The sequence below is a fragment of the Argiope bruennichi genome, chromosome 9 (assembly GCF_947563725.1).
Source record: "Argiope bruennichi chromosome 9, qqArgBrue1.1, whole genome shotgun sequence".
Classification (NCBI taxonomy): Eukaryota; Metazoa; Arthropoda; class Arachnida; order Araneae; family Araneidae; genus Argiope; species Argiope bruennichi.
Window position 1 is genome coordinate 61921294 of NC_079159.1, and position 26622 is coordinate 61947915.

Here is a 26622-nt window from a genome sequence, read left to right on the forward strand (position 1 = left end):
AAGGGGGAAAAAATGTTTTTTAATAAATACAATATGTTTGCCACATTGAAAAACTAATTATAAGATCACCATCTTTTTCTCCTGTTAGAAGCGAAAGATGTCACAAGAACGCAGAAACCAGTGGTTCTAAGACTGGTGCTGCCTTGTTGTATATTTTGAAAACAAAATCATAGAAAAGGTCAGGTAGGCATTCAATAAAATAAATAAAGATCTGTCGCAGTTTGTTGCCACTAGGCACATACACTGGACAAGGATGTTGCATACTCACAGCAGCCTCCATAGCATTTACTACATGGTGCGTATTTGGCGAAGCTAGTTTGCCAATACACATATGTAGAAATTTCATTTGTTTGATTAATTTTTTGCCAGAACTGGATTTGAATTCGTTTTCCATACTAGCTCGGGTCTTCACCAGTTCCTTGGTGAGATTCTCAATGTTGCTCATTGGAGTTCTAAAATGAAAGCATTAAAATACGTTTTCAGAAAAATTCGTACAATATTTTTTAAAAAAAAGCCAAGAAATGAATTTAAGAAAATTAGTAAAACATTAAAAGATTTCATCTCAGAATTAATTTCACTATAACAGTTTCTGCTGACGGTCCCATATACATATAAATACCGCTCAGAGGAAGTCTGTCTATCCGACTGTTCGAATATAATTGGGCACGGTAACTATAAAAAGAAGAGAGCTAGGTAGACAAAATTTGGCGCACAGAATTAACATCTATAATCTAGATCCCTGTCAAATTTTGAGTCAAATCCAATAATGGATTCACCAAATATTTTAGAAACATATAAATGTGATAACTCAAAGTCACAATGACAAATATATCAGATTTTTATTTCAATCAGTTAGGAAAAAAGCATCTAAAAACAAATTCGATTTTCCGATACTAATAATCGCATGCCAAGGATTAATCATCAAATAACTCGTCAAAGGATGACCAGATAAATTCACTAAAAATGCTAAATTTATGCCAAAGGTTAATATTTCGTAACTATTATACGCCAATGACATGCAAGACGTTCTCTGTGATAACACTTTTATTAGAGTTCGAGAAAAGAGTTTTAAGAAAACCACTCCTGTTGGTTTCAAGATAATAAAGATGTTGTAATATTATGCATATTGTTACAAAATTTTTCTTCTACAAATACCGCTAATCAATCGCAACACATTTAATCGCTAGTTCAGCAGCTTGCTTGCTTGCTGTCTAATCCTGTCCAAATCTTTTACTTGTCGGCGTCTCCGACTCCTCTCACACATGACTTCAGACAATACACTCAACTTCTTCAGCTTCAGAGTGCTCGTCTTTTATAGTTCCGGGAGGCGGGGCTAGAATCTTCAGACCAATCAGGGCGTATCTGAGTGTATCTCGGTTATTACTGGATGGATCGTGAAACTTCTCGAACTTTCCAATATGATCCATTTTGTCGCCAAATGGCCGCCAAGCTCTCAGGTCATTGACGCTGTAAAGTATCGATCCAATAAAAGGTAGCGTTATGATAAAATTCTTTATTTACAGCTTTATAAACATAAAATTACAGTTCATCATCTAGGTTAAATGAGTTCTAGGTTAAATGATTCTTATTCGACACAACAAGGATAGTTCCTCGAATTCTTTCGGAGAAACCTCCCTAGGGAACAGCTAGCCAACTCTTTAGCGTTCTCGCAAACAGGACGTAGCTCCAGGGATCCACTGAATCTTCTCGGGTGGAATTCTCGTCGGACAATCCGCTCTCTGCCTCCTTCTCCACAATTCTCCTCCCACTTTTATCCTGTTCCCACCCTCATTCACATCGGACCAATTTCCCGGTTATCGAATAGTCGTTCAGCAACAACTTCACCGGTCTACCGTCGACCGTGGGAATCCGTTGGGGAGCCACCCTCCACAATGTAGAGAATGCAGTTTTACATCTGTTTCAAATACAATGCAGGTGGGGTCCCTTATCTGGACTCGCACTAATTGCCCAAATGTCCTTACTTTAAAGGGGCTGACCACCTGGCACTTCTGGAAGCACTTACAGTGCGGTAGGGCGTCGCCATTGCTGATACTGCTGTCTGGATGCTAATTATGGAGCGTGGGAAACGCTCCATATTTAATTAGCGTCCATAATTAAATGAAACGTCACCATAGTCAAGCAGGGAAGAAGCTGAATTATTACAACGCGCAGGACAGATCTTACAAAGGGTTTTAACAGTTTTTCCCAGAATGACACTATTCGTGCCGGGTAGCAAAATTACAGATTTGTAACAATATTAAAGGTTATTCTTATTTTTGTTTATTGAAAAATTGACTGTAGTATTTTGTTCATATGAATGACTTTATTAGTGATTTGTTGTTTACTGGAAGCTCTCTATTACGATTTAATCCTGGTTTTAATTTTAAAATTGTAGTCTAAACTAATTGTTTTGAAAAGTATAAAAAAAAAGTGAAAAAAAATCCATAACAACAGTTTTATTGTTTTGAGTTGTTATCTAAAGAAGATTTCTAAATTTTCACGTCAATATGTTAAGGGATAAAGATTGGAGGAAAGAATGGAAGTTGGGACTGCGGTTTTTTCGTGTTTAAAAAAAAAAAAGCTATTTTTTCTTAGAAGAAAATATCAAGTAAAAATGTTATAGGTATTAATTAAAGCTTCCTATAAAATGAGGTTTCGAAACAACATGACGAGAGTTTCATTTTATATATACATATTTGAATTTCACATAAGTGCATGTTACACAAAAGGAAGGATTTGGTGAAAATTTCAGATCTATATCTGCCTTGCTTGTTGACAAATTCGATTTTATTGAAAAAAAAGTATTTTTCTATCTATCAGAATTTGGAAACGAAAAATAATCCTAATCAAAAGAAGTTTAATTTTAAATGATGTAAGAATGAACGATTTTCAAAAAAATGATAAGAATTAAATTTGAAAAAAAAAGAGAGAGAGAGAGAGAGAATGAGAGTTTTACTTTGTAACTGTTGATTCTCGAAAAATATTTAATGATAGTATTCGCAACCGTAACGATAAGTGAAAAATCCATTCAATAATTAAACCAAAATGTTTTCAAATTTAATTTTCGCCACTTTTCTCTAAAAATCAAGCATTGCAATACCATCTGAAATCAAAGAACAATACTTTCAAAATAAGAATATTTTCCGATCTACGAATTCTTTTAGACAGAAAAACCAAATTACCTGACATCAAGACAATTACTAACAAATTTCATCCTGTCTGCACTGGTGTCCAGGAAACCTTTATGACACCTAACATCCCACTCAAAGTGCGCGGTTTCAACTGTGTGCGGAAAGATGCAGATAATGGTCATCATGGTTCTAGAGGTGTATGTATATGGGCGCAGATCTATCAGTTTATTATTAACTGTCTCTGTCTGCTCAATAATGACGAGAAGACTTACTTCGATGAACCCACACGTACATTCCACAACCTTGATCTGACCATATGTTCTCCAGAACTCCTGCCGTTTTTGACCTTTGAAGTCAGCATTGATTTATATAATAGTGACCATTTTCCTATTATCGTCTGGTATGCTGATAGCGGCATTGGGAATCCATGTTCTCCGCGTTTCCTATTTCATCGTGCAGACTGGGATAAGTTCTCAAGGCTGGCTGCTATTACTGAGAATATGGTGAATGTGGTTGACATCACGGAAGCTTCAAACTTTGTCATTGATGTTATAATGAATGCAGCTAAAAATAGTATTCCAAAGAGTTCCCCACATGTAAGAAAATTTCGTAGACCGTGGTGGAACGAAGCCTGTCGAGACAGTTATAAGAACCAAAAGAGACTTTGGAACAAATTTAGAAGGTGCCCAACGACACAGAACTTAGTAGCTTTCAAAAGAGCCAAAGCTCTTGCATGTCATATTCGTCGTCGTAGTCAGAGGGAATCGTGGATTAATTTTGTTTCGTCCATCACATCTTCGACTCCAAGTAAGATGTTGTGGAATAAGGTCAAGCTCGCTAATGGGATTTATCGTGAATCTTCCATTCCTATTTTAAATACAGGAAGTATATCGTATTCATCCCCATTAGATGTTGCCAATATTCTCGGCTAAGCATTTGCACAAGTTACTGCATTTGATTCTTATAGTCTTGAATTTAAGGCAATTAAGAATCGCGCGGAACGGTTGCCACTGCATTTTAATGCCCGAAGAAACTTCCAATGCAACTGTCAATTTAGGATGTCGGAATTGGGAACAGCCTTGTCGCAAGCCCATAATACAAGTCCCGGACCAGATCGTATCACTTATAACATGCTTCGCCATTTGGGCAAAACTTCCCTTTGCAACCTGTTAAGGTTATTTAACAGAACTTGGATTGAGCTGACATACCCTGTACAATGACGAGAAGCTATTGTGATTCCTATTCTAAAAGCTGGCAAGGATTCATCAAACCTTCTGAACTACAGACCAATAGCTCTGACAAACTGTCTATACAAGACTTTTGAGCGGATGATCAATGTACGTCTCGTATACGAATTGGAGAAACAAGGATGCATCTCCCCGTTGCAGAGTGGTTTCCATCGATGTCGATCTACTTTTGATAACCTCGTTTTACTGGAAACTCAAATTCGCAACGCATTTTTAAGGTGGAACCACATTGTCTTCATATTCTTTGACATCGAAAAAGCTTATGACCGCGCATGGCGGTATAGTATACTTTTAACACTTTTCAATCTCGGTTTTAGAGGTAACTTGTTGCCCATTTTTATATTTAAAAAAAAAAAAAAAAAAAAAACTTTTTTTTTATCATATTGCACTTTTAGATTTCGCATGGGGAACTTTAATTCTAACAACTTTATTCAAGCTGAGGGTGTTTCTCAGGGAAGTGTCCTCAGTGTCACACTTTTTATTGTTCATATGAGTCAAATTTTAAACCAATTGCCATCATCTGTTCATAGAAGCCTCTACGTTGACGATCTCCAGATTTCATGCCAAGGAAGTAATATACATTTAATTGAAAGTCAGCTTCAAAATGCAGTCAACAAACTAGTAACATGGTGTGATGAAAACGGGCACACCATTTTCCCAGAGAAAAGTCGGGGCCTGCACTTTTGCAGAAAACGTAATATTCACTCAGAACCTAATATTCATATTCGTAACCATGCTATTCCAATTGTTGATGAAATACGTTTTTTGGGGGGTCGTATTTGACCGCAAACTCACCTTCATTCCGCATGTTTTGTATTTGCGAAGGAAATGTCAGAGAACCTTGGGCATCTTAAAAGTCCTCTCCAGAACTTCTTGGGGAGCAGAGCGAGCCTCCCTAATCCATATTTACGAGGCAATCATTCTTTCCCATATCGATTACGGATGCATGGTCTATGGATCCGCACGTTATTGTATCGATTTCGCAAAATTTTATTTAATATGAAAATTTATGGTCTCTAAATATATGATCAATGTCCACCTGTCCACCAAAATTCCCCATTTTTGAGAGAAATCTCAAAATATTAATTCACTACACATTCTCTATCGCAAAAAATCTTACCGTGTCCGAGTCACAATCACTGCATCGATTACGACAATTTTTGTTTCATATGAAAGCTCTTTATCTCCAGCTACGTTATCCTTAATAACTTGCTGAGTTCTACATCCACCATCCTGAAATTTCAAGATACATCGCAAAATAAAACTTTGACATAATCCCTAACTTTAACAACTGGATAAATTTTGCAATTTGCAAGCGTTGTTAACCAATCAGAACACTCAAAAACGTGAACAAAACTTATTGTTCATGTTTAATTTAAAATAGCATATTCTTTTACTGTGATAAGATGTAGCTCATCAAAGTTGATTTACATGACTAAATTTATACATTTAATATGTTTAGTATACAGCTGATTCTGGAATATATTATCTATCTTATTATTATTATACATTTTGTTTCCAAAAAATATTTATAGAAGAAGTTGTGCTAATTATGCGTACCAAAGATTTGACTCCTTCCAGAGATTTTAGAACCACGACACACCACTTTACAAAAGTATAAAAAATTTTGGAATTTCGTAGATAACTCTCGATATTCCTGTAAATAAACCTGAACATTTGGAAAGGTTAAATAAATCTTGATTGATGACAAAAGAGATTAATAATGAAATATAATAATTTAAAAAAGCTTTATATCAGCATGCTTATTATTGGGATATAAAGAAAATGCATTGTTTTTTTTTCCTATCCATTCGGAAAAAAAGCGTGCATTGAATAGGAGATATTTCAGCCCTTATCTATATCTATACTTATAATAAAGCTCAATGAGTGTGTGTTGGCGCTCTACAGGCCAGATCGTTTGACCTACAGCTACCAAATTTGGTACATGTATACCTTGGAGGTCGGGAATGTGCACCAGGGGTTCCTTTTTTCGAATTTTTAATTAGAATTTTAATTATTAATTAAAAACTAACTTTCCGTGGATGCATGGAGGCTTGAAAATTTGAAGTTTTAAAATATTTTGATGAAGAAGCTATTAAAGTAGGAATTGCATAAAATATTTAATTATTAAAATTTTAACGAACATTAAGATTGGCGAACCGGCTGGTCGCCAAAGGCGGCTAGTTCAAAATAAGACGGAGTCCTCAATTCAAGACATTCGTAATTTTTGTAATTTGTTCAAATTTGGCTTGAGAAGATAAAATATATTTCAAAAATGAGTACTAAAATAGATACATATTTAATTTCAAATCCTACTACAATACTAATTATATAAAGGATACTTACCTGAAAAGTTCTGGTTCTATGGAAATGACTTTAACGCCGCACGGGTCCATTTCCCGTCGAAGGCATTCGGTGAAAGCGACAGCACCGAATTTACTCATTGCATAACATGTCAAATGAGGAATTGCCGTACGGCCTGAAAAGAAAAGTTTAACCGCTGCTTAAAAATATAATTTGAAAATCTGTACTATCTGCTTAGTACAGTGCCGCCATAAAGATGAGGCTGGCAGGGCACGTATTCTCAGTACAGTTATTACAACAAAATTCAGTCTAAGAATTTAAGAAGAGGCATTTTTTTTTCCTTCTCGTATCAGGTATACAAAGAGAAAATATTAAAATAGTCAAAAAAAAAAAAAAATCGGACTAGACATTTTGACAAATTTTCACGTTTTAGAACTCTGAATCCAAAAATTATCTCTTTGGAATTAATTACGTTTGTCTACGACGTGTGTGAGCGAAGGTGATATCGAAAAAAAAACAAAAAACTCTTGAGTAGTCGGATGAAATATGGTATGTGGCCTTTACACTAAATTTGTAGTGTTAGTTCAAAGTTTGAATGAAATCCATTCACAAAAGTATATGTCTGGGAGCAAGCGAATGCGGTACTTAACAAAATATAAAGAGCTGGAATGAAATATATATAATTTTTTCAATAATGGAATAATTTTTTTAAAATGTTATCTTCTTGAATGCTTATCTATGGAATTTCAATCCCTTTCATTCTTCAAGCACACACGCACAAAAAAACATTTATGCCTTTTACAAGTTTAAATAAGTAGTTTTGACGAATCCTGATTTTGAAATCTAAAATATAATGTCATAAAAACTTAATTCTAATGTCTAATATGAAGTATAATATCATAACTTAGGTATCAATGGTAGATTTAGTTTAACCCTTTCTAGGGCCGTGGGAAGTATGCTTCCCACCACATTTATCAATCTTTGTATGAAATTATGTAGGTTGGCATAAGTTCTGAGAAATTTTTTTAATAAGTCAGAAACTTAGATGCTTCAGTTCTTTATCTCAAACAAAATTATGTGTCTTGATTTGTTACTTAATTATAAATTAACGAAATTAATTAATTAATCAAATTAAATTTATCTAATAAGCTAAATGAATCCCTTTTCTTATTCTAATTTCAAGCCTAAAAATACATTGTGTTCATTAATTATTGTCGGGGTTTCCGTACCTCATAACTTTCGAATAAAAAATATTACGCAAAAACCGATTACGTATTCGTAAATTACAACTCAAAGAATTTTATTAATGATATTAAAGTGTAAAGCTTGCACAATTTGCACTTTGTAGGCATTCAGCTGAAGGCGATTATATATTCGTAAATTACAACTCAAAGAATTCTACTTGGCAACAATGCGATCTTAGCGCATTTGTTTTACACTTTAATATCATTAATAAAATTCTTTGAGTTGTAATTTACGAATACGTAATCGGTTTTTGCGTAATATTTTTTATTCGAAAGTTATGAGGTACGAAACCCCGACAATAATTAATGAATACCCTGTATTTTAACATAATATGACTAGAAAAAAATGGCCCTTTAAAGGGTTAAGTACGTATCTAGAATTTTAACTCATTTTATATATAAAACTATTGGAACTAAAAAGGCCTTAAACATAACTTAAAATTTCATAAATCAAAAAGAAATTTAAAGTAGTAATCCCTTAAATGCGTATGAATATTAATTATTATGATGTGTAAGAACATTTATGAAAAAATGTTGCAACACATTAAAAGTTTTAGAAAAGGTCTTCAATTTTGAAGCCGATTTTTCTTTTTTCACAAAAGCTTCCATGTACATCCTCATTTATACAGGGTGTTGCCGAATTCGACCGAAAATTTCAGAGGGGGTATAGTAGGCATCAGGAGGATAAAGAATCACCATACAACATGGGGTCCCAAACGACGTTTAATTGGTGAAAATCGCAAAAATATAGAGTGTCGGAGAATTGTTGGGGAACTAAAACATTAATTTATAAAAATAACAAATGATGTTTAAACTATAATTTTTTTCTAAGTGAAAGCACATTCTTAAAAGTTTTTTTTTTTTTTTTTCATGCTGGTAACATGCCGATTTGATCCCCTAGGGGGTCGTAAATGACTGAAAACGAAAAAGTAGTTTGCAACCCATATTTGCAAAAATATTAAAATAAAAGCTTGAAAATGTATGGAATTTTATAATCCATAATTTGATATAAGCGTGTAGTATGAGAATTGGAGAGTTTTAAAGATATTCAAGAAAAACTAAAATGGGAACCAGAAAACATCGCTGCAACATCAGTACTGATGTTCGCAGAGAATATTGTCAAATTCGAAAGACAAATTCAGAGAAGTGATAGTAAGTATTAAGGAGATGAAAAATTATCAGAGAACATAGGGTCGCAGGTAACGTTTATTCCATGAAAATCACAAAAACGGACGTCGAAAAGACAATGAGTCACTCGAAGAGAATGGCCCTATGAATGCGAGGATTAGGAACATCTCGATTAACAAGGTAATCGAGAAAAAGCCTTCTCGTATGCAAATTTTTCATGCGTTATGGAAAAATAAAAGCAGAGAGTAAGTATTCATTAATGAGCATTGTAGAATGGATGATCGTTATACTTCATTCACAAACAAATCTAATGTGTAACTAAAATGTGCTGGCGCTTCATCATACATTAACTAAATTGTCGTTGTTCCCTGCAGTAAATCCGAAGGAACGTGCTGGGAAAAAACAAATTACTTTTTGCCGCTGAGGCAGGCCTTCGGGCAGAAGATACGGTCCAAATAAAAGACTGCGCAGATGTTAATATCAAACTTGTGTTGTAAATTCGACGAGATAGTCATATGGGGATTTTCTAATCACCAAATATTCGCATTATGCGTATTGAAGACACCTTATCTCGTAAAGCAAATTTCATCTGAGAATAAAACTCTTGCAGAAAAGTGTGTATCATCCTGTGTGGCATCAAGCATCCTACGTGCGAACTCCGCCCGATTTGTGATTTTGAAGTAGTTTGAAAAAACATTGCCTGCAACCCTGTTTTTCTGGTAATTTTTCATCTACTTAATGTCTATTATCCTTGCTCTGAATTTTTTTCGAATTTGACAGTGCTCTCTGCGAACATCGGTACTGATGTTGCAGCGATGTTTTCTGGTTCCCATTTTAGTTTTTCTTGAATATCTTTAAAGCTTTCTCATATTACACGCTTATATCAAATTATGGAATACAAAATTCCGTAGATTTTCAAGCTTTTATTTTTCTTCAAGTTTAAATATTTTTGCAAATATGGGCTCCAAACTATTTTTTCGTTTTCAGTAATTTACGACCCCCTAGATCATCAAATACGCATATTACTAGCATGAAAAACATTTTTATGAATTTGATCTCAAAAAATTCATAGTTTAAACATCATTTGTTATTTTTTTATTAATTTTTTGCAGTTTCCAACAGTTTCACACAACTATATTTTTGCGATTTTCATCTATCAAACGTCTTTTGGGACCTCATGTTGTATGGTGATTCTTTATCTTCTTGATGCCTACTATCATCCCTCTGAATTTGCCCGTCGAATTCGGCAACACCCTGTATAAACTCATTGAAATCATAGTCAACAAAAAGGTTATATTTCTGAATATTAACAGTATTTTCATATACTCAATCAACATTTAGGTATATTGTGAAAGTATAATAATAAAATTAGAACATTAAAAGATATTGGATAAAAATCAACCTCAGATTAAAAAACTACCAATAAGAATAATTTTTTTAAATAAAATAAAATATTGCAACAAAATATATCTTAAACATTTTGAATGGGGTGGAGTATTTTTTAGATGATTCAAAAGACTGAATATTAGAAAGTAAAAAAGGAAAAGAAAAAAAAAATCATTTTTAAACTGCGAAAGAGTGTAAAAGAAGTACAACATATTATTCAATAATATAACTTGAAATAAGTTCAAGGAAAAAGCATTTATCATTTCACTAACAAATATACCCATGAATATCGTTTATTTTATCATGGACGATATTGGCAAATTATACAACTAAATTTGGACGGGGAGAGTGCTAAATAAATTTTCTCATGGGTCCTATTTCGTCTTCTCAGCCCATTATTTTCTTTTTAAGATAATAAAGGAAAGCACAGAAACATTTTTTTAAACTAAATCTTTTCTATCAGTGGTATATGAACAGAGTACAGATATTCTGGAATACAAATAAAAGTGTCAAAGCTTTTTTTTTTTTTTTTAAAGTATTCCATGTAAAATATTCTTCCTTACCTGCTACGCTGTTTACATTGATAATCCTGCCTTTGCTTTGTCTGAGTAGAGATAAAAACGCTTTCGTCACTCTGACTTGTCCCAAAGTATTCACTTGAAGTATGTCCTCGAAATCAGATATTGGGGTGAACTCCACAGCAAATCCTTTGTACACACCGGCATTGTTCACAACTGCCCAAAGTTCTAGATTATAGGAGACATTGTTATTGAAAAAGTTCGCAAATGTAAATTAAAAAAATAAATAAATTTTATTTCCACGTGTTGGTCAGTATTTAAAATGGCGGGAACAGGATATATATATATTAGCAACATTCTATCGATTGATTTATGTGTTCAGTAATGCAAGTATTCATTTACATTTTATTAAACAATTGTCATAAATAAATTATAACAAATAATTATAAAATCTTACAGTAAAAAATAAGTCTCAATTTCGATTAATATTTTGCTTTAATTATTCAATTATTAACAGCCTTCGACGATTATCTGGCCATCATATTAATAGCATTAGTATTGCTTTTAACACAGGGTGGATATTAAATACTGTTACTAATATTGAATCATTTTGTTTTAAAGATATAAAATAAGAAATCATAAGTACAATAAAGAGTATCGTATATACTACAATCCGATTGCCGCATGAATCAGCTTAGGGGGAAAATTTCCATTCAAGCAATATTGAAGTTTTGAGAGAGTTAAAAGTTTTTGTGCTACTTAACATTTACTTTAATTTCTGAAATCTTCCATATGCAATAATCTAAGGATTTAGATCCTGAGAAAAAAATAGTCAAACCTCCTGCTTTGTAAAATTCGAACAACTGTCATGTACCAGGACTTGTATTGATTTGGTTGCAATGAAGATACAGAATTTTGTTGAAATATCCAGTTTTTTCTTTTCATTTTTTTATATAATATATCAGCATGTGGCGATAAATGTATTATTATAAAACCTAACATTTATTGTTACTTTTTTATCGATTGATTTCAGGGACAAATTCCCATTGATTGGCATTGGAGAATAGAGCCATAATAGAATTCTTGTTCTGAAAACGGCTAACAATTCTAAGACTTTCAGGTATGTCCACGAGACGTGCTGAATATAAACATCAATTTTGATGTTATAATATTGCTTAGTGTAAAATAGCTTCATATTAGAAAATATTAATTTTCCAGTACTTTTATTTCAGCACCTGTTTAGCAACCTATGCATCTTTGTATGTTTTTAATCTTGGTCTGATCGTTTAACTTTGAATTTTCTTTTTACTTTCTTGTTTCATAAAGTATACAAAATATTGTTATCATCAAAAAATCCAATTGATTTTAGTTGAATCAATGTTTTAACTGAATTATATCCATATTTAATAATGATGGAAATTATATTTTCAGTCAAATGTTCTGTCATTGTTATAATGTGATATTTACATTTTCCAATAATTTCTTTTAATATTGAAGTTAGAAATATAATTCTTATTTGGTGACTTATCGTATGATCATTACAAATAACTTCTACCTCAACATTTTTTCGATTGCTACAATCTCCTGAAAGTTCGGATCTAAAAAGGCATTTTTGCGTTGAAATGAAAGAAATTTAAAGGTTAGGAATTGAAAAGAAATTTTATTTCCGGCTTTTGAGTGCTTTTTGGTTTAATTTGTGATGCCTGCGTTAAAAAGCTTCATTAGCTGCATTCTATTTCATCCACATATTTTCAACTGGTTTGAAATTATAAATGGAAAAATTGGGTGATTTTTTTCTCCCAACATTTTATTGCAATCGACAACTTGTGAATTTGACGAATCTCAACATTTCTGACCTCTCTGCATTAGAAAAATGAGTGAATAAATTCCAAAAATACATTTTTGGAATTTGTGATTATTTTAATGACAAATGATTAGTAGATTTATATTTCTTTTTTTAACCCTTTCTATGGCCGTGGGAAGTATGCTTCCCACCAAATTTATCAATCTTTGTATGAAACTTTGTAGGTTGGAATAAGTTCTGACAAATTTTTTTAGAAAGTCAGAAACTTAGATGCTTCAGTTATTTATCTCACACAAAATGATGTGTCTTGGTTTGTCACTTAATTATTAATTTACCAAATTAATTAATGAATCAAATTAAATTTATCTAATAAGCTAAATGAATCCCTTTTCTTATTCTAATTTCTAGCCTAAAAAAATTTTAACATAATATGACTAGAAAAAAATGGCCCTTTAAAGGGTTAAACTAATTACGAAGAAGGGGTGAAAATATGATGTTATGCTCCTGTTACCAATACACTCTTTGCTATATTATTGCTTTTCACTTTTTGTAGAATAATCTCCAAAAATTAAGCTGTTCTTTTATGTGCTGTAATTAGTTTAACATGTACTTTAAAATTAGCTGATGAATGTATTATTATCATTATTTGAATTATTATTCTGTTGGATCAAAATAAAAGAATAATTTTTTTTTAAAATCTCCCATTTTTTACACTTATTACTTAACAGTTCTTTGGTAGCTTAATGTAAATATCAAAATCATATATTTCATTAGACAGAAAACATTTAACGCATTTTCATTCTACTTAGGCATCAAAATTTAATTCGAATATCAACATATGTCCTATGTATTAATTTTCATATTTTCTAATTAATTTCTCGGTCTATTGTAGGAATTAATTCTTTCTGTATATCAAAAATTAAAATAGCAGCAGGATTTTTAGTTCGTTGATATAACTACAGGTTTTCTACTAAATACTGTAACACTTCAGAAAATAAGAATTAGTATTAATTTTTGTAAAGTTATGGCATCTTTCTATTTCAGCAATTAATAACTTTTTATTATCGTAGATTATTTCTTCTATATAGTTAAAGCTTCGAATTATTTTAAAGACGGAAGTCAAAAGGATAATGATTAAAGAACTTTTCCTCCTCGATCGCTACACAAGTAACCAGCGTTAGTGGTCACGCCAAAAGTTTCTCGTATATTCTCTAATAAACTTGCCATGACAGAGAACCCCCCTACATAGCACTGGCATGCAGTAGTTACGAAATATAAATTTTTGGCATGAATTTAGCATTTTTTTCTGATTCTATTGTGCCATCCTTGGCGAGTTATTTGGCGATTAGTTTCTGGCATGCGTTAATAGTATCCAAGAATCAAATTTGCGTTTTAGTATCCAAAAATCAAATTTGCGAAAAATCAATTTTTAATTTTTCGCAACAGATTAAAATAAAAATTTGGCACAAACCTGCTCTTATAGTGACGAAATTCCATAAAACATTTAATATATTTAAGCATTGCGTTTTTAAATGATTGCGTTTCTGAAAGTACCAATCGACAGACAGTCAACCAATCGTTTTATTTGACTCAAAATTTGACAAATATCTACACCATAGATTTTAATCTGTATACAGAATTTTATTTATCTTACTCTCAACGTTTTGTAATTATCGCTTTAACTTATTTTCTAAATTTGATATAAAGATCGTATATCAAATTTCATTCATCTTGCTAGAAGCGTTTTTGAGTTATCTTTGTAACAGACAGACAGACGGATGGACGAAACATTGTTTAACTTTGAAAATAAATTGTATTTCAATATAACAAAAGAACGGAATATTACAGATTATATTTTAAGAATTAATTTTTAAACATTTGTTAAAATTGTAGAGAAAATATGATTTTAATAAAATTACCTTCCTTTAAAGATCTGCTAGTAAAATATTGAGGATAATTTTAAAAGAGGAAAAAAATATATATGATTTGATGATTTTAGAGAGCAATGAAATGGATTTGAATTTCATCGAAATAAAGAAGGATAAAATATTTCTACAAATCATATTTAATAATATTCTTTAAAGATAAAAAAGAAAAGTTTAAATTAGGAAAAAGGAGTTTAAGACAAAATAATTATTATTCTTTGTAAGCTTTTTTTTTATTTCAGACAATGAAAATCAATGTTTGTATCAAGGTATTTTCTATAATCATTACCTGAAAATGCAGAATTGTGTTTAATTATTAACGATTCGAATTAAATTTTTAAAAAAACCATTGAAGTGCGAAATCCCAATTACCGAAACCCGTTCGCATTTTATTTTATAAATCGAAGTCCATTTGCTTTGTAATTCCAAATATCTATCCAATACAAACGCATTTCCTTTTATTATAACCAGATATTTAATCATTTAATTAGATAGTTGTTTTAAAATAAAATCAATATAATGATATAAGTTTATAGAAAAGCCAGATAAAAGTTTTTTTATTTGCGTCATAACTACTAATTTCATTATTATAGAATTGAAAGAAAACATTAAGCTTCTTTCCTACCTTTGTTTTAGACCTTTTCAACAAGTCTAAGGTTCCTTCTTATCAAAATTTACTATCAACCATATGACATTGACTAAACAAAGTTAATTCTCGGTAAATCTCTGCTGTTTAAATGTCCGTCATTGACTTCAAAATCACAGTTACCTGAAGGAAAGGTTTTGGCTTCTGAATTGGAGAATTTCAGGTTCGAAACCCAATTTCAATAAGCATTCGACTGGTATGTGACATTCAAGGGTGTTAAATCTTGTAGGCCAAACGTCCACCTGTTAGTGGAGTGTGATATCGTCTCAAGAGTAATTCTCGCTATTTGATAGTGGTTCAAACGTTAGTTCAAATTAAAGATTCAAGATCAAATTTTTACAAACTCCATCTCTCAATATCTCTTATGTTCTACAAAACGGGATTTCAGTATAATCAAATAAAATTGTTGACTTGAAGAAGTCTGAAGATTAGTATCCTCAAGAATTAAAAAGCTCTATAAACATTACACACTGAAGCCAATATAATATAGGAAACGAAAACGCAAGACATTCATGTCGAATATCTATACTTCGAAAAAAGATTAAGAAGCACTTAACAGAATGCTTTATTACATACAGTTTACGGTTTTTTATTACATAATATTATATACAGTTTATCTGTGTAGGTGTCTTTCAAAAAATCCGAATTTATTTATAATTTTTTATAAGTAAATATTGACATATGGTTGTACATGACCTTCATAAGGTATCAGAGTTGGGTTTGTGGTTAGGGCTTCCCGTTCATTTTGCTCATGTTTGATCTTGCGTTTGCAATTCAATTAGATTTTGCTTATTTTATAACTTTAAATGAGCAATTCTTGCATATATATATAAACTTATTTCGGGTATCTCGGAAATGGTTCTAACCATTGGATTAAATTTCATGTTACGATAAGGTTTTGCTTTTTCAGTTTATCTGTATCGATGTCTTTCCTTAAAAAAAAACGCGATTTTACACACACAAATGAATTTTTTTTTTTTTTTATATTAGAGCCTTTTTCTATCTGCGCTCATGCTGACCGTGTCATATAGCTCTATCTCGTAAATTTTTGTGATATACTTGCATTGTTGTCACATGATGATAAACCACTCACAATTTTGTACAGTTGTACCTCAAGATTTTGTGAAATAACGCTGATAGATAAGTAAGATTGAAAAATATTCATATGTAATCAATGTGTGGTTGGTATCTAAATATTTTCTTCGAAAAAACATGATTTTATGAAAAAAAAAAAAAAAAGGGAAGAAAGAAAGAAAGAAGAAAATAAAAAAAAGGGAAAAAAAACCTGCCAACTGAAGGTCGAACCCCCAGATATTATTCATTAATTTATTAACATGAATGTTGATATTCACATACAAAAATGAGACATACTTGTAAAACAATACCCTTGTTCTTCTCTTGGAGCAAAATTTTATATAACAACTCGTCTTCTTTTCGAAGAAATACGATAATCTAGAATCTTGCTGGATTTGTGACATGTTTTATTAAACGCAGAAAAATAACTTACCGCAATCCCCGAGATTTTTTTGCACAAATTCCTTGGCATTCCGCACGCTGTCATCCTGTGTAACATCAATGTGTATTGCACAGAACCGCGAAGAACACGAACTCTTCAGCTCAGCAGCGCCTCCTGACGTGGGAAAGAGGCAGCCAGCGAAAACGTGATATCCTTTTGAGTCCAATCGCTTTGCCAGTTGAAAGCCAAATCCTGAATCACATCCTAGAAAAAGAACAAATTTTTTCTCATTTGATATTAAATATTTAAGAATTAAAGTCATGCATCATTTTGATTCTGATGGTGCAGAGGGACTGGACTAATAAATAGGCAATTGAGAGGGGTGCGACAACGCTGGAGGGTCTCGGACCATCCATATATATATATATATATATATATATATATATATATATATATATAAAGAGAAATTTCGCTTTTAAGAGACGTGCATTTGAATTTATTTTAATAAAAACAAATGTTGTTTAAATTTCGGAATATTAATCTAACTATCTTCAGATTATCCAGACGACATTGGGTGAGGCTCTTTCAATCTAATATCCTTTTGTCCTAATTTGTAAGTCTCATTTCTTAAGGAACTGGATAATTGATAAAGAGATGATAACATATAAGGATAATAAATGTTCATGATAGCAAAATATTTATATCTATTCTTATCTTTGTTTGGTAGAAAAAAACATATCAATAACAGTTTATGTTTAGTGCACTAATTATTTTATTTTTTTAACAATTCAGACCTATCACCTGCAAAAGAGGACATATTAATATTTATTTGACCGTGAAGTTATTTTAATCACAGCGGGAGACAAAAATGAGTGAAAAACATAACTAAAGATCTTATGAAAATTTATTTACTCTCCCTTAATTTAAATATTATTAATTAATTTAATTAATATTATTTTTAGACGGCCATTATGGAATTAAATTGAATGGTTCCAAAAAAAAATTACATGCCATGTCAAATTTAACGCGATTAGGAATTTTTGCTTACATGTATTTAAACAACTTATATATATATATATATATATATGTGTGTGTGTAATGATATTTGTTAACTCCTCACACAACACATCGACGTACATCGATTATTTACTCCTCATACCACATCCATTTTGTTAATTATCTCTACTATATTACTCCTCAAAATAACCACGCCATGTTAGACTCACACATTTATTACAACACAACACAGAACAGAGAAAAATATACATCAACACATTGCGTCACGTAATTTCATTGAGTCGCATGATTACATTGAGTCACGTTATCAGGTGGGATGGAGAAAAGCGCGCGAATAACATTAAAATATATAATTTAAATCCTAATTAATTTTCTTTTGTCTTAATTTTACCTATACAAACTTCATTCTAAAATTTTCTCTTATTTCCTGATCCAATACCACCTTTTTTTATTTAATTAATCCTATCAAGAACAGTAGGACTGCTATCTCAGCCTTTTCTCACGCTCCGAGTGAAGGGATAAAAATCATTAATGCGTAGCACATTCTTTTAAAGGTACCTAGATTTCCCTATCCTAAATCTACACGTGTCAAAGAAATCTCTATCAAAATCTCCTTATAAAATTACTGAGGGAAAAATGTCGGTCTTCTTCGCTCTCTTTTGCTCTTGTATCGCGATGTGGACGTCAGTTTCATCATCGCTTCTTGTAAATAATATGCCTGCCTCCCGGATAAAATAAATAGAAATTCAAAAATTTCAAACGTTTGTTCTATTCTGCCACGAATCAGCATATATATACAGGGTGTTGCAAAACTAATGAGCCATACTATAAGGGGTGATAGAACTCTCCAAAACAAACAACTTTCATCATACAATGTGAAGTCGGAAAGCCGCGAGAGAGCGCTTCGTCTGAAGTAGATAAATCATCCGTCTTTCGCTATTCCTCAACAGAGATGCCGCACTATTCGAATTCGGAGAAGGCAGATATGCTCTTCATGTATGGAAGTGCAAATGGCAATGCCAGAGAAGTGGTAAGACTTCACCGGATGCGTTTTCTGAACAGGACGCTACCCGATCGGAAAACATTTCAACGTTTACACAAGCAAATCTCGGAGACAGATTCATTTCGCGGCGAAAAACAAGATACAAGTCGACCACGGATCCTGAGAACGACAAATCGAGTAGAGACAATCCTGGAGGCAGGGGACAACCAACCCGAACGAAGTACACGATCAATAGCTTGGGAGCAAGGGGTCCACTATACGACGGTATGGTGTGTGCTGCATGAGGAAAGGTTTACCGTCTCCAGCAGATCCAGGCCTGATGATTTTCCTGAATGATTTTCCACACCGTGTAACATTTGCACGTTGGTTCATGCAACAGAGCATACTACAGCCCCAGTTTGCAGCATCTGTCCTGTTCACAGATGAAGCTACATTCACGTGTAAAGGCGTATTTGATATGCACAACAATCATGTATGGGCTGCAGTAAATCCACATGGTACACGTTCGAGTGGTAGCCAGCAAAAATTCTTCGAGAATGTGTGGTCAGGAATGATCCACGATCATTTAATCGGGCTGTATCTGTTACCAGACCACTTAGATGGACAAAAGTGCATTATCTTCCTCCAGCAGGTGTTGCCTGATTTACTGCAACATGTACCAGCAAATGTTCGAGGTATCATGTGTTTCAAGCACGACGAAGCACCAGCTCATTTTTCCAGGAATGTACGAAACTGCCTAGATACTGTCTTTCCGAACAGATGGATTGGCAGCGGGAGGGCAGTCTCTTGGCCTCTCCCGATTTGTCCTGCTTAGATTTTTTCTCTGGGGACAGCTAAAAGGTGTCGTATACGAAACGCCCGTCGCATCACCGAAGAACCTCGTCGCCCGAATTAGCGCTGCAGCTGCAGACGTTCGTGATATGCCAGGAATATTCCAACATGTGCGGGATTCAATGCATCTGCCAGTATTGCAGCTGCCGGTCGCTCATTTGAGGATTTGTTATAAATAAAGGTTCTTTGTCTTCATATTGTTGTTCTTAGTCTTTATTGTATTCTCCATTTCTGTGAAGGAAGCACTCTCTCTCGGCCCGACGTTTGCTTTCCGCGCCCACATTGTATGATGAAAGCTGTTAGTTTTGCTGAGTTCTATCACCCCTTATAGTATAGACCATTATATATATATATATATATATATATATATATATATATATAATAACTGCTAGCAGAAGTTGACATCATGTTTAAAGTTGGAACAAGCCATTATTGTGCTTTTTTCTGTAAAAGGAAGACTGTTTTTTATGTAATCAAATTCCAAGCTATTAATTTTGTTAAACTTTTTAATATATAGTTGGAATTTTTGTCAATATTTCTAATATTTAGTCAAGAAGCAATGACATCAAATAAAAGAATAGATCGGACACCTAGAAAGAGAACTATGATTATTGTGTTACATGAATGTGATCTTTCTTATGCTCAAATTGCAAAACAGGAGGGTGGTTCAATGACTACATCTGGAGTCCGAAAATATTGTTTACGATACCAGGGGACAAATTCAATAAAAAACAAAGCAGGAAATGGCTGAAAAAGGTGCACCACATATTTTGATGAAAGAAGAAGAAAAGGGCTATGTCTCCAAGATAGAAGAATGTCATCAGTGGCCAGTCAATTGAATGATGGTGGCGTTTCTGTCAGTTCAAGAAGAATCAGGAGAAGATTATTAGATGTTGGAATAAGAGGTAGAATTCCTCTAAAAAAACTTACCTCAATTTACAGCAGCGTATAAAAAGATTACAGTGGGGAAATGAACTTATTAATTGGACAGGTGATCAGTGGTCACAAATTATACGGAGTGATGAAACAAAGATATTGTTATTCGGTAGTGATGTCGAAAATATATGACATAGAATAGGCGAAGAGCTACATCCTGATTGCATTCAAGCAACTATGAAGAACTCAGTTAGTATTATGATTTGGTTATGCATGGCAGCAGGCGGTATTGGTCTCTTTCATGTTATGATGGGACATTAAATGCAAGAAAATGCATTGACACTATTCTAGAGCCAAAACTTACACCTTCCAACAGTGATCTCTTTCCCAACAACGCATCATTTATTTTTCAGCAGGATTCAGCTCTTTGTCACACAGCAAAAATATCTAAAGAGCGGTTTAGTACAAAGAGCATTGAATTGTTATCATGGCCAAGAAACAGTCCTAACCTCAAAATTATTGAAAACTTATGGCACCATTTGAAAACTCTTGTACATAAGAAGCGTTCATCAAATAAAAAAGAATTAATTGATACTATCATTGTTCCCTGGCATCATGCAATAACGAAGGAGGAGCTTAAAACTCTCGTCAACTCAATAAAACATCAGTGCAAAGCTGTAATAAAAAACAAAGGTTACTCTTCTAAGTATTGATAACTCACTGCAATCATCAGCATCTAATGTATCTTGATAATTATTGCCTCTCAACTTTTTTTTTTGTATTGCAAATATTTGAATTTTTCTTTTTGTATTGAAATCAGCATTAAATTCTCTTTAAAATGACATGTAAGAGTTTGCATTTTGTGAAAAGTTATATTTTCTGTAAGCATACAAAGTTAGAAAACATAAAAAATCAAAAGTGTCTACAATTTTGGCCACCACTGTACTTCAGATGTCAAAATTATTAATAATAATATAAAAAGTTTATAACTGTTTGTAGCTTGATGATCTGAAAGACTCTTAAAATAATTCAATGACTGAAATTCTCAAAATAATAAGCATCAATAATTATTATTTAAACCATATTTATTTCTCAGTCGAATCGACATTTCATGTCTTCAGTAAAAAATATGAGCATAACGTCCATATTTGAGATTTGTCAATTCACATCTTACTTTACGAAGAGTCGTAGCCTTGGCTTTTTGTAAGATACAAAACGCAAGCACATTGAAATTTTCTAAGAAAATAATTCTTATTATATATTATGCAGCATTCACTATCGAAAAAATAGACAAATTGCTAGATATAGTAGTTTTTATGCAAGACTGTTAACCAGGCAGTTTAGTTTAGTTATATTAACGTTCCGTTTTAAAACAACACTAGGGCTATTTTGGGATGAACTTCGTATAATTTTGAACCGCTGTCAGATGACAAGGACGACACCTGAGCTGCCCCCCCCCTCTCTCTTGTTAACCAGGAAAAACTTGATGTTCTACCAGTAATTAGGAAAGAGAGCAAAAGACGAGCATTGTTAAAGTTTAAAAGTTAGAGTGATATGATGTGCTATGAAAAAAAAATTCAGGAATAAATTTTTTATAGCTGATTAAAAGTTAAGGTTAATCTTAAATAAGGATAACCCAAAGCCTTTTGAAAATGTATGCAGTTTGTAAACTATTTACTACAGTGATACGTTTAATTCATTGAGTATAGCATTTTTCACCAATGCATTTCCTTAAAATGTTATTTATCAAGAATATATTATTTTATTAAGCACATTGAAAAAATTATAAAATATACTGGTTTTTATAAAAAAGAATGAATTCAGAAAGAATGTTCATTAGGGACGAGAGAATAATACATAATAAAAAAATAATAATAATTAAAATTTAGTGCAAAATCATCTTGATAATTCTGCCAGAGGCACACAATATTCTCCGCGCGACTCTGTATTCACCCTTTGTTAATTGTTTGCGTCTTAATTATTGCTGTTTGAATATAATAAATGTAATTCGAAAATTTTTGGAAATCATATTAAAATAGTGTAGCATATAATAATAGGCAAAAACTTAATCAAAATAGCTTTAAAAATAAATAAGACAAGATGAAAAAGAACGAGAATGTATAGAGTTACTCACCTGTAATAAAAACAGCCTTTTTATTTGGATTAATACGCTTTCTGAATATACTGTCTCGGGAAAATACAAAGAACCAGTGTCCAATAATCAAACCAAATACATTTCTGGCAAGTAAATAATAATAAGAACTTATAAATGGTAGTACTATACAAACAATTTCGAAAGTCAAAACGGTACACGAAAGACAGGTAAGCCAAGCTATAAAGACGCGATCCATGGGAAATGTTGATAAAGTTCATGCACCGAAAAAATGGAAGAATAAGTCTAAAAGTGTAGCTGTTTGAACACCAATCGTGATTTCCATAAAGATTATGAGGCAGTCGAGGATTATGAATCAATTGCATAGAGACGTCTTTTAAAAATGATGAACCTGTTATTCGATAATATTTCCTTAAGTTGTTTCTTTTGTCTCACGAAAAGCAAGGTCACCAGATTATCGTGTTCCTTATTTATAAATGAAAAGTGTTCCTTACTGTAAAATTTAGCTTCTTAAGAATATTTGTAAATATTAAATAAAATTTTAAATCACATATTTAACTGTATTTTTTAATAATATATATTTTTTTTATTATAGGAAAAGTACAATGTGTCTGAACTAAATGTTCAATGAAATTGTACTTTTTCCTGGAGAAAAAATGTTCTAAGTTGTATGTGGAAATTTTATTGCTAGCTTTTCGCATTTAAATAAAGAGGAAAATTTTAAAATAAAAAGTTGTAAATATGAAAAAAGATATAAAATAAAAATGTAATTTTTTTTTTTTTTTTGTAATTTTAATTAGCTTAAGTTATCTCTATATCATGTAGAAGTATATGTTCTGAATAATAAGAAATAAATTAATTCTTACGTAAAAGCTACTGCCTTCACATGTTCAAAAAATTAAATACGATTCAAATACAAAAGTCGTGTCAAATAAATGTATAGTCAAAGATTTAAATTTGGTAGTTTCCCATTGCAGTTATAATACCTAGTAAAAAAATTATGCTCTGTAACATTATACTTTCCTTTTTCGTATTCTAAAAAAATTGTGTTAAAATGTATTCGAAACTAATTAGAAATGTTTTTAATAGCCATGGTATCATTAGTAAAGGAAGAAGAGTTAAACGAATTTCGATAATTATTACAAAGTTGGGAAATAAGTGAAAAATAGGAATATTTAAAAATATAAACGGAAATTCCTTTTGAAATGCATATTTCGATAGAAATCAGTATTTGTGTTTTAAGTCTGGAATAAATTACTGTTATTTTGATAAAAATCAGTATTTGTGTTTTAAGTCTGGAATAAATTACTGTTAATATTGTCCCATTTAAAGGAACTAAAGCTTATTTATTTGCCTTTTTTCCTTATTCTGGAGTTACGAAATTAGATGCACGTGGGCTAAATGTGATTTTTCTTTGTTGTCGTTGTTCTGTTATTTATTTAATTTTGTTTGCTGTAATAAAGGCTTGTTCACACACAAAAGCTTATAAAATCATCCATTTTTAAAAATTCAAGGAATTTCTATGTGATGTATAAATTTAAGCGCTAGTTTCGTTGCTATTAATATATATTATCATAATTTTCATGTTTTATTTCTGGGTGTGACCATATTTGCTTTTTTATTATTTTATTTTAAAATAAATCAAAATGATTTTCTTTCTTGACAATTATTTATACAAAGCTGTATATATTAAAATTTGAATGTATCAGAGTCATCCAGAAAGTAAGTCTCCTATATAACCAAAAGATGCGCTGCAAAAAGCGTGAAATGTGAAAACATAAGCTGGCGAGAATGATGAAGGTGCCTACTATATTAGCATGCCTAACTGCTTATTGTCTACCAACTGTCATATGCGATAATTGTAATCTTCACAATCTCTTACATTAATGCTGTTGAAGTGAAATTGCCAATCGAGATTAATTATCAATTCAGAACAAAAGTGGTGAGATGCTCAGTGGTTTTGTTTTGTCCCATGAAAACCTCGCCCGCAGGCTACGAATCCCCTCCCCCCAATGTTGCGCTTTTAAATCTTTGATAATTCACCATATAGCCTCGATCTTGCTCGCAGCGATTTCCAACTATTCTTGCTGTTGAAGAAATTCCAATCTAATCATCACTGTCCCACAGACGAAAACCTGCAGACGGTTATGGCACCCTCGCTCCATTCTCAGACGATAGATTTTTAAAACACTGGTAGCCTGATACAACTTATTCTACAATATGACAAGCATTATAATTCCATGACTATTGCTTTGAAAAGTAGCTAAAATATTGTTGTATCTTTTGCAATAAATCTTTCCCTTAAATGTTGTTTTGTTTGTTTTTACTGGCTATTGGAAACTTACCTTCTAGATGACTTTCGCATCATGCGTAAAAATAATTTATTGTATTTTATGTGCTTTCAATCTCATACTATGAAAAATGATCGAATTTTTAAAAAAATATTGCAAAATATTTTAACAACCGTTCTTTTAATTAGTGAATAATCAATACTGCAAAGACAGAGAAGTACCATCAATTAATTTTCATTGAGTATTTATTTTAAGTAAGTATCAGGAACAAAAATAAAATTCTCTATAATATTAATAACCTAATATATAAAAATCTCATGTCACAGTGTTTGTGTTCGAACTCCCCCGAAACGGCTCGGCCGATTTTCATGAATTTTTTTATGTGTATTTGGTAGGTATGAGAATAGGTCGTAAAGTATATTTCACAACGCTAGGTAATTAGGGTGACCTTATCCACGTTCACCGTACGATGAGGAGATCAACGCTTGCTTGAAATCATCGCCAGCGTGGCGTAATGTTGAAAAAGTCCATCTAAAAATAAACACGCGCGTCCAAAGGCTGCAAGATCCATCTGCTGACACATTCCCAATTGTTAGATATCGGTGATGGAAAAGTTGCTGTCTATGGAAATACTGGATGTATAAAATTGCCCACTAATTTCTGCACTATCGTTGATTCGCAAAATGCTCTCATGGACCGCATATTTCGCGATGTACGCACATAATGCATAAATCATGCGTGGCTGTCAGAAAGAGCCATTTTGGCAGCCAAAAATGTGGACGTCGGCGATTTAAATTGCAAGATACAGCAGTCGTTGCCAGTCGACTTGGTATCAAACAAACTGATCGATACAGTTTGCGATGCTAACGAAGCTGTAAATTACCCATCATAGTTTTTGAACTTACTGGATTTGCCAGGCATGTCAAAACACCTTCTACGACTGAAAGTTGGATCCCCGGTTATTTTACTTCGGAATTTGAACCCACCATGGCTGTGCAATGACACGCGATTGGGCATAAAAAAATTGATGAAAAACGTTATCGAAGCCACCATTTTGAATGGTAAATTCCGAGCCGAAAATGTTTTGCTGCCACGAATTCCAATGATTCTTACAGAAGTGCCAATCGAATTCAAACGCTTTCAATTTCCTATTAGATTCGCATTCGCAGTGACAATCAATAAGTCGCAAGATCAAACTATGTTTGTTTGCGGCTTGATTTAGGCACACCATGTTTTTCACACGTGGCATGTTCTCGCTTGGGCAGACTATCGAGCTTATTTGTGTTGGCTAAAGACGGACTGAGAAAAAATATCGTACACTCAATTGCTTTTCGAAATGAATATTGATTTTCGTTATTTCATTTTTATACTTTAGGACAAAAAATATATTATTTTTTTCACTTTACGTTTAACTTTTAAGAGATCAAACAATGTATAGTTTCGTTACATTAATGAAATACATTGTATTGAGAAAATGAATGGTTGGTGTTTTTTAGTTTTTATCGGCGATCATCGTCTACAGTGCTTCATTCTTTCTGTCATAGATCCCACCCCTACACACTTACAATACATTCGTTAACAACCAAAATATTCAATAGAAATAATTTATAAGGCAGAGCAACGTTTGCCGGGTCAGCTACTGTCTGTCCACGACAAGAATACTGCTAGACATTCGTCTATGTTTACGGCGGGCGCTATAGAA

General features: G+C 32.5%; 1 protein-coding gene across 2 annotated transcripts in view; it reads right to left on the reverse strand.

Annotated features, from left to right (window-relative positions):
* Positions 1-26622, reverse strand: part of LOC129983559 (17-beta-hydroxysteroid dehydrogenase type 6-like) — a 28129-nt gene continuing 1507 nt past the window's right edge. The window contains exons 2-6 of one of the 2 annotated variants that reach the window (XM_056093083.1): positions 22651-22754; positions 16841-17053; positions 11004-11186; positions 6725-6857; positions 1-452 (exon numbers count right to left, since the gene is read on the reverse strand). In XM_056093083.1, the coding sequence (XP_055949058.1) occupies positions 101-452; positions 6725-6857; positions 11004-11186; positions 16841-17053; positions 22651-22754 (985 nt within the window). In that variant the 3' untranslated portion in view covers positions 1-100. Of the gene's footprint in view, positions 453-6724; positions 6858-11003; positions 11187-16840; positions 17054-22650; positions 23001-26622 lie in introns of those variants that run through there. The other variant, XM_056093082.1, reaches the window with a different exon arrangement.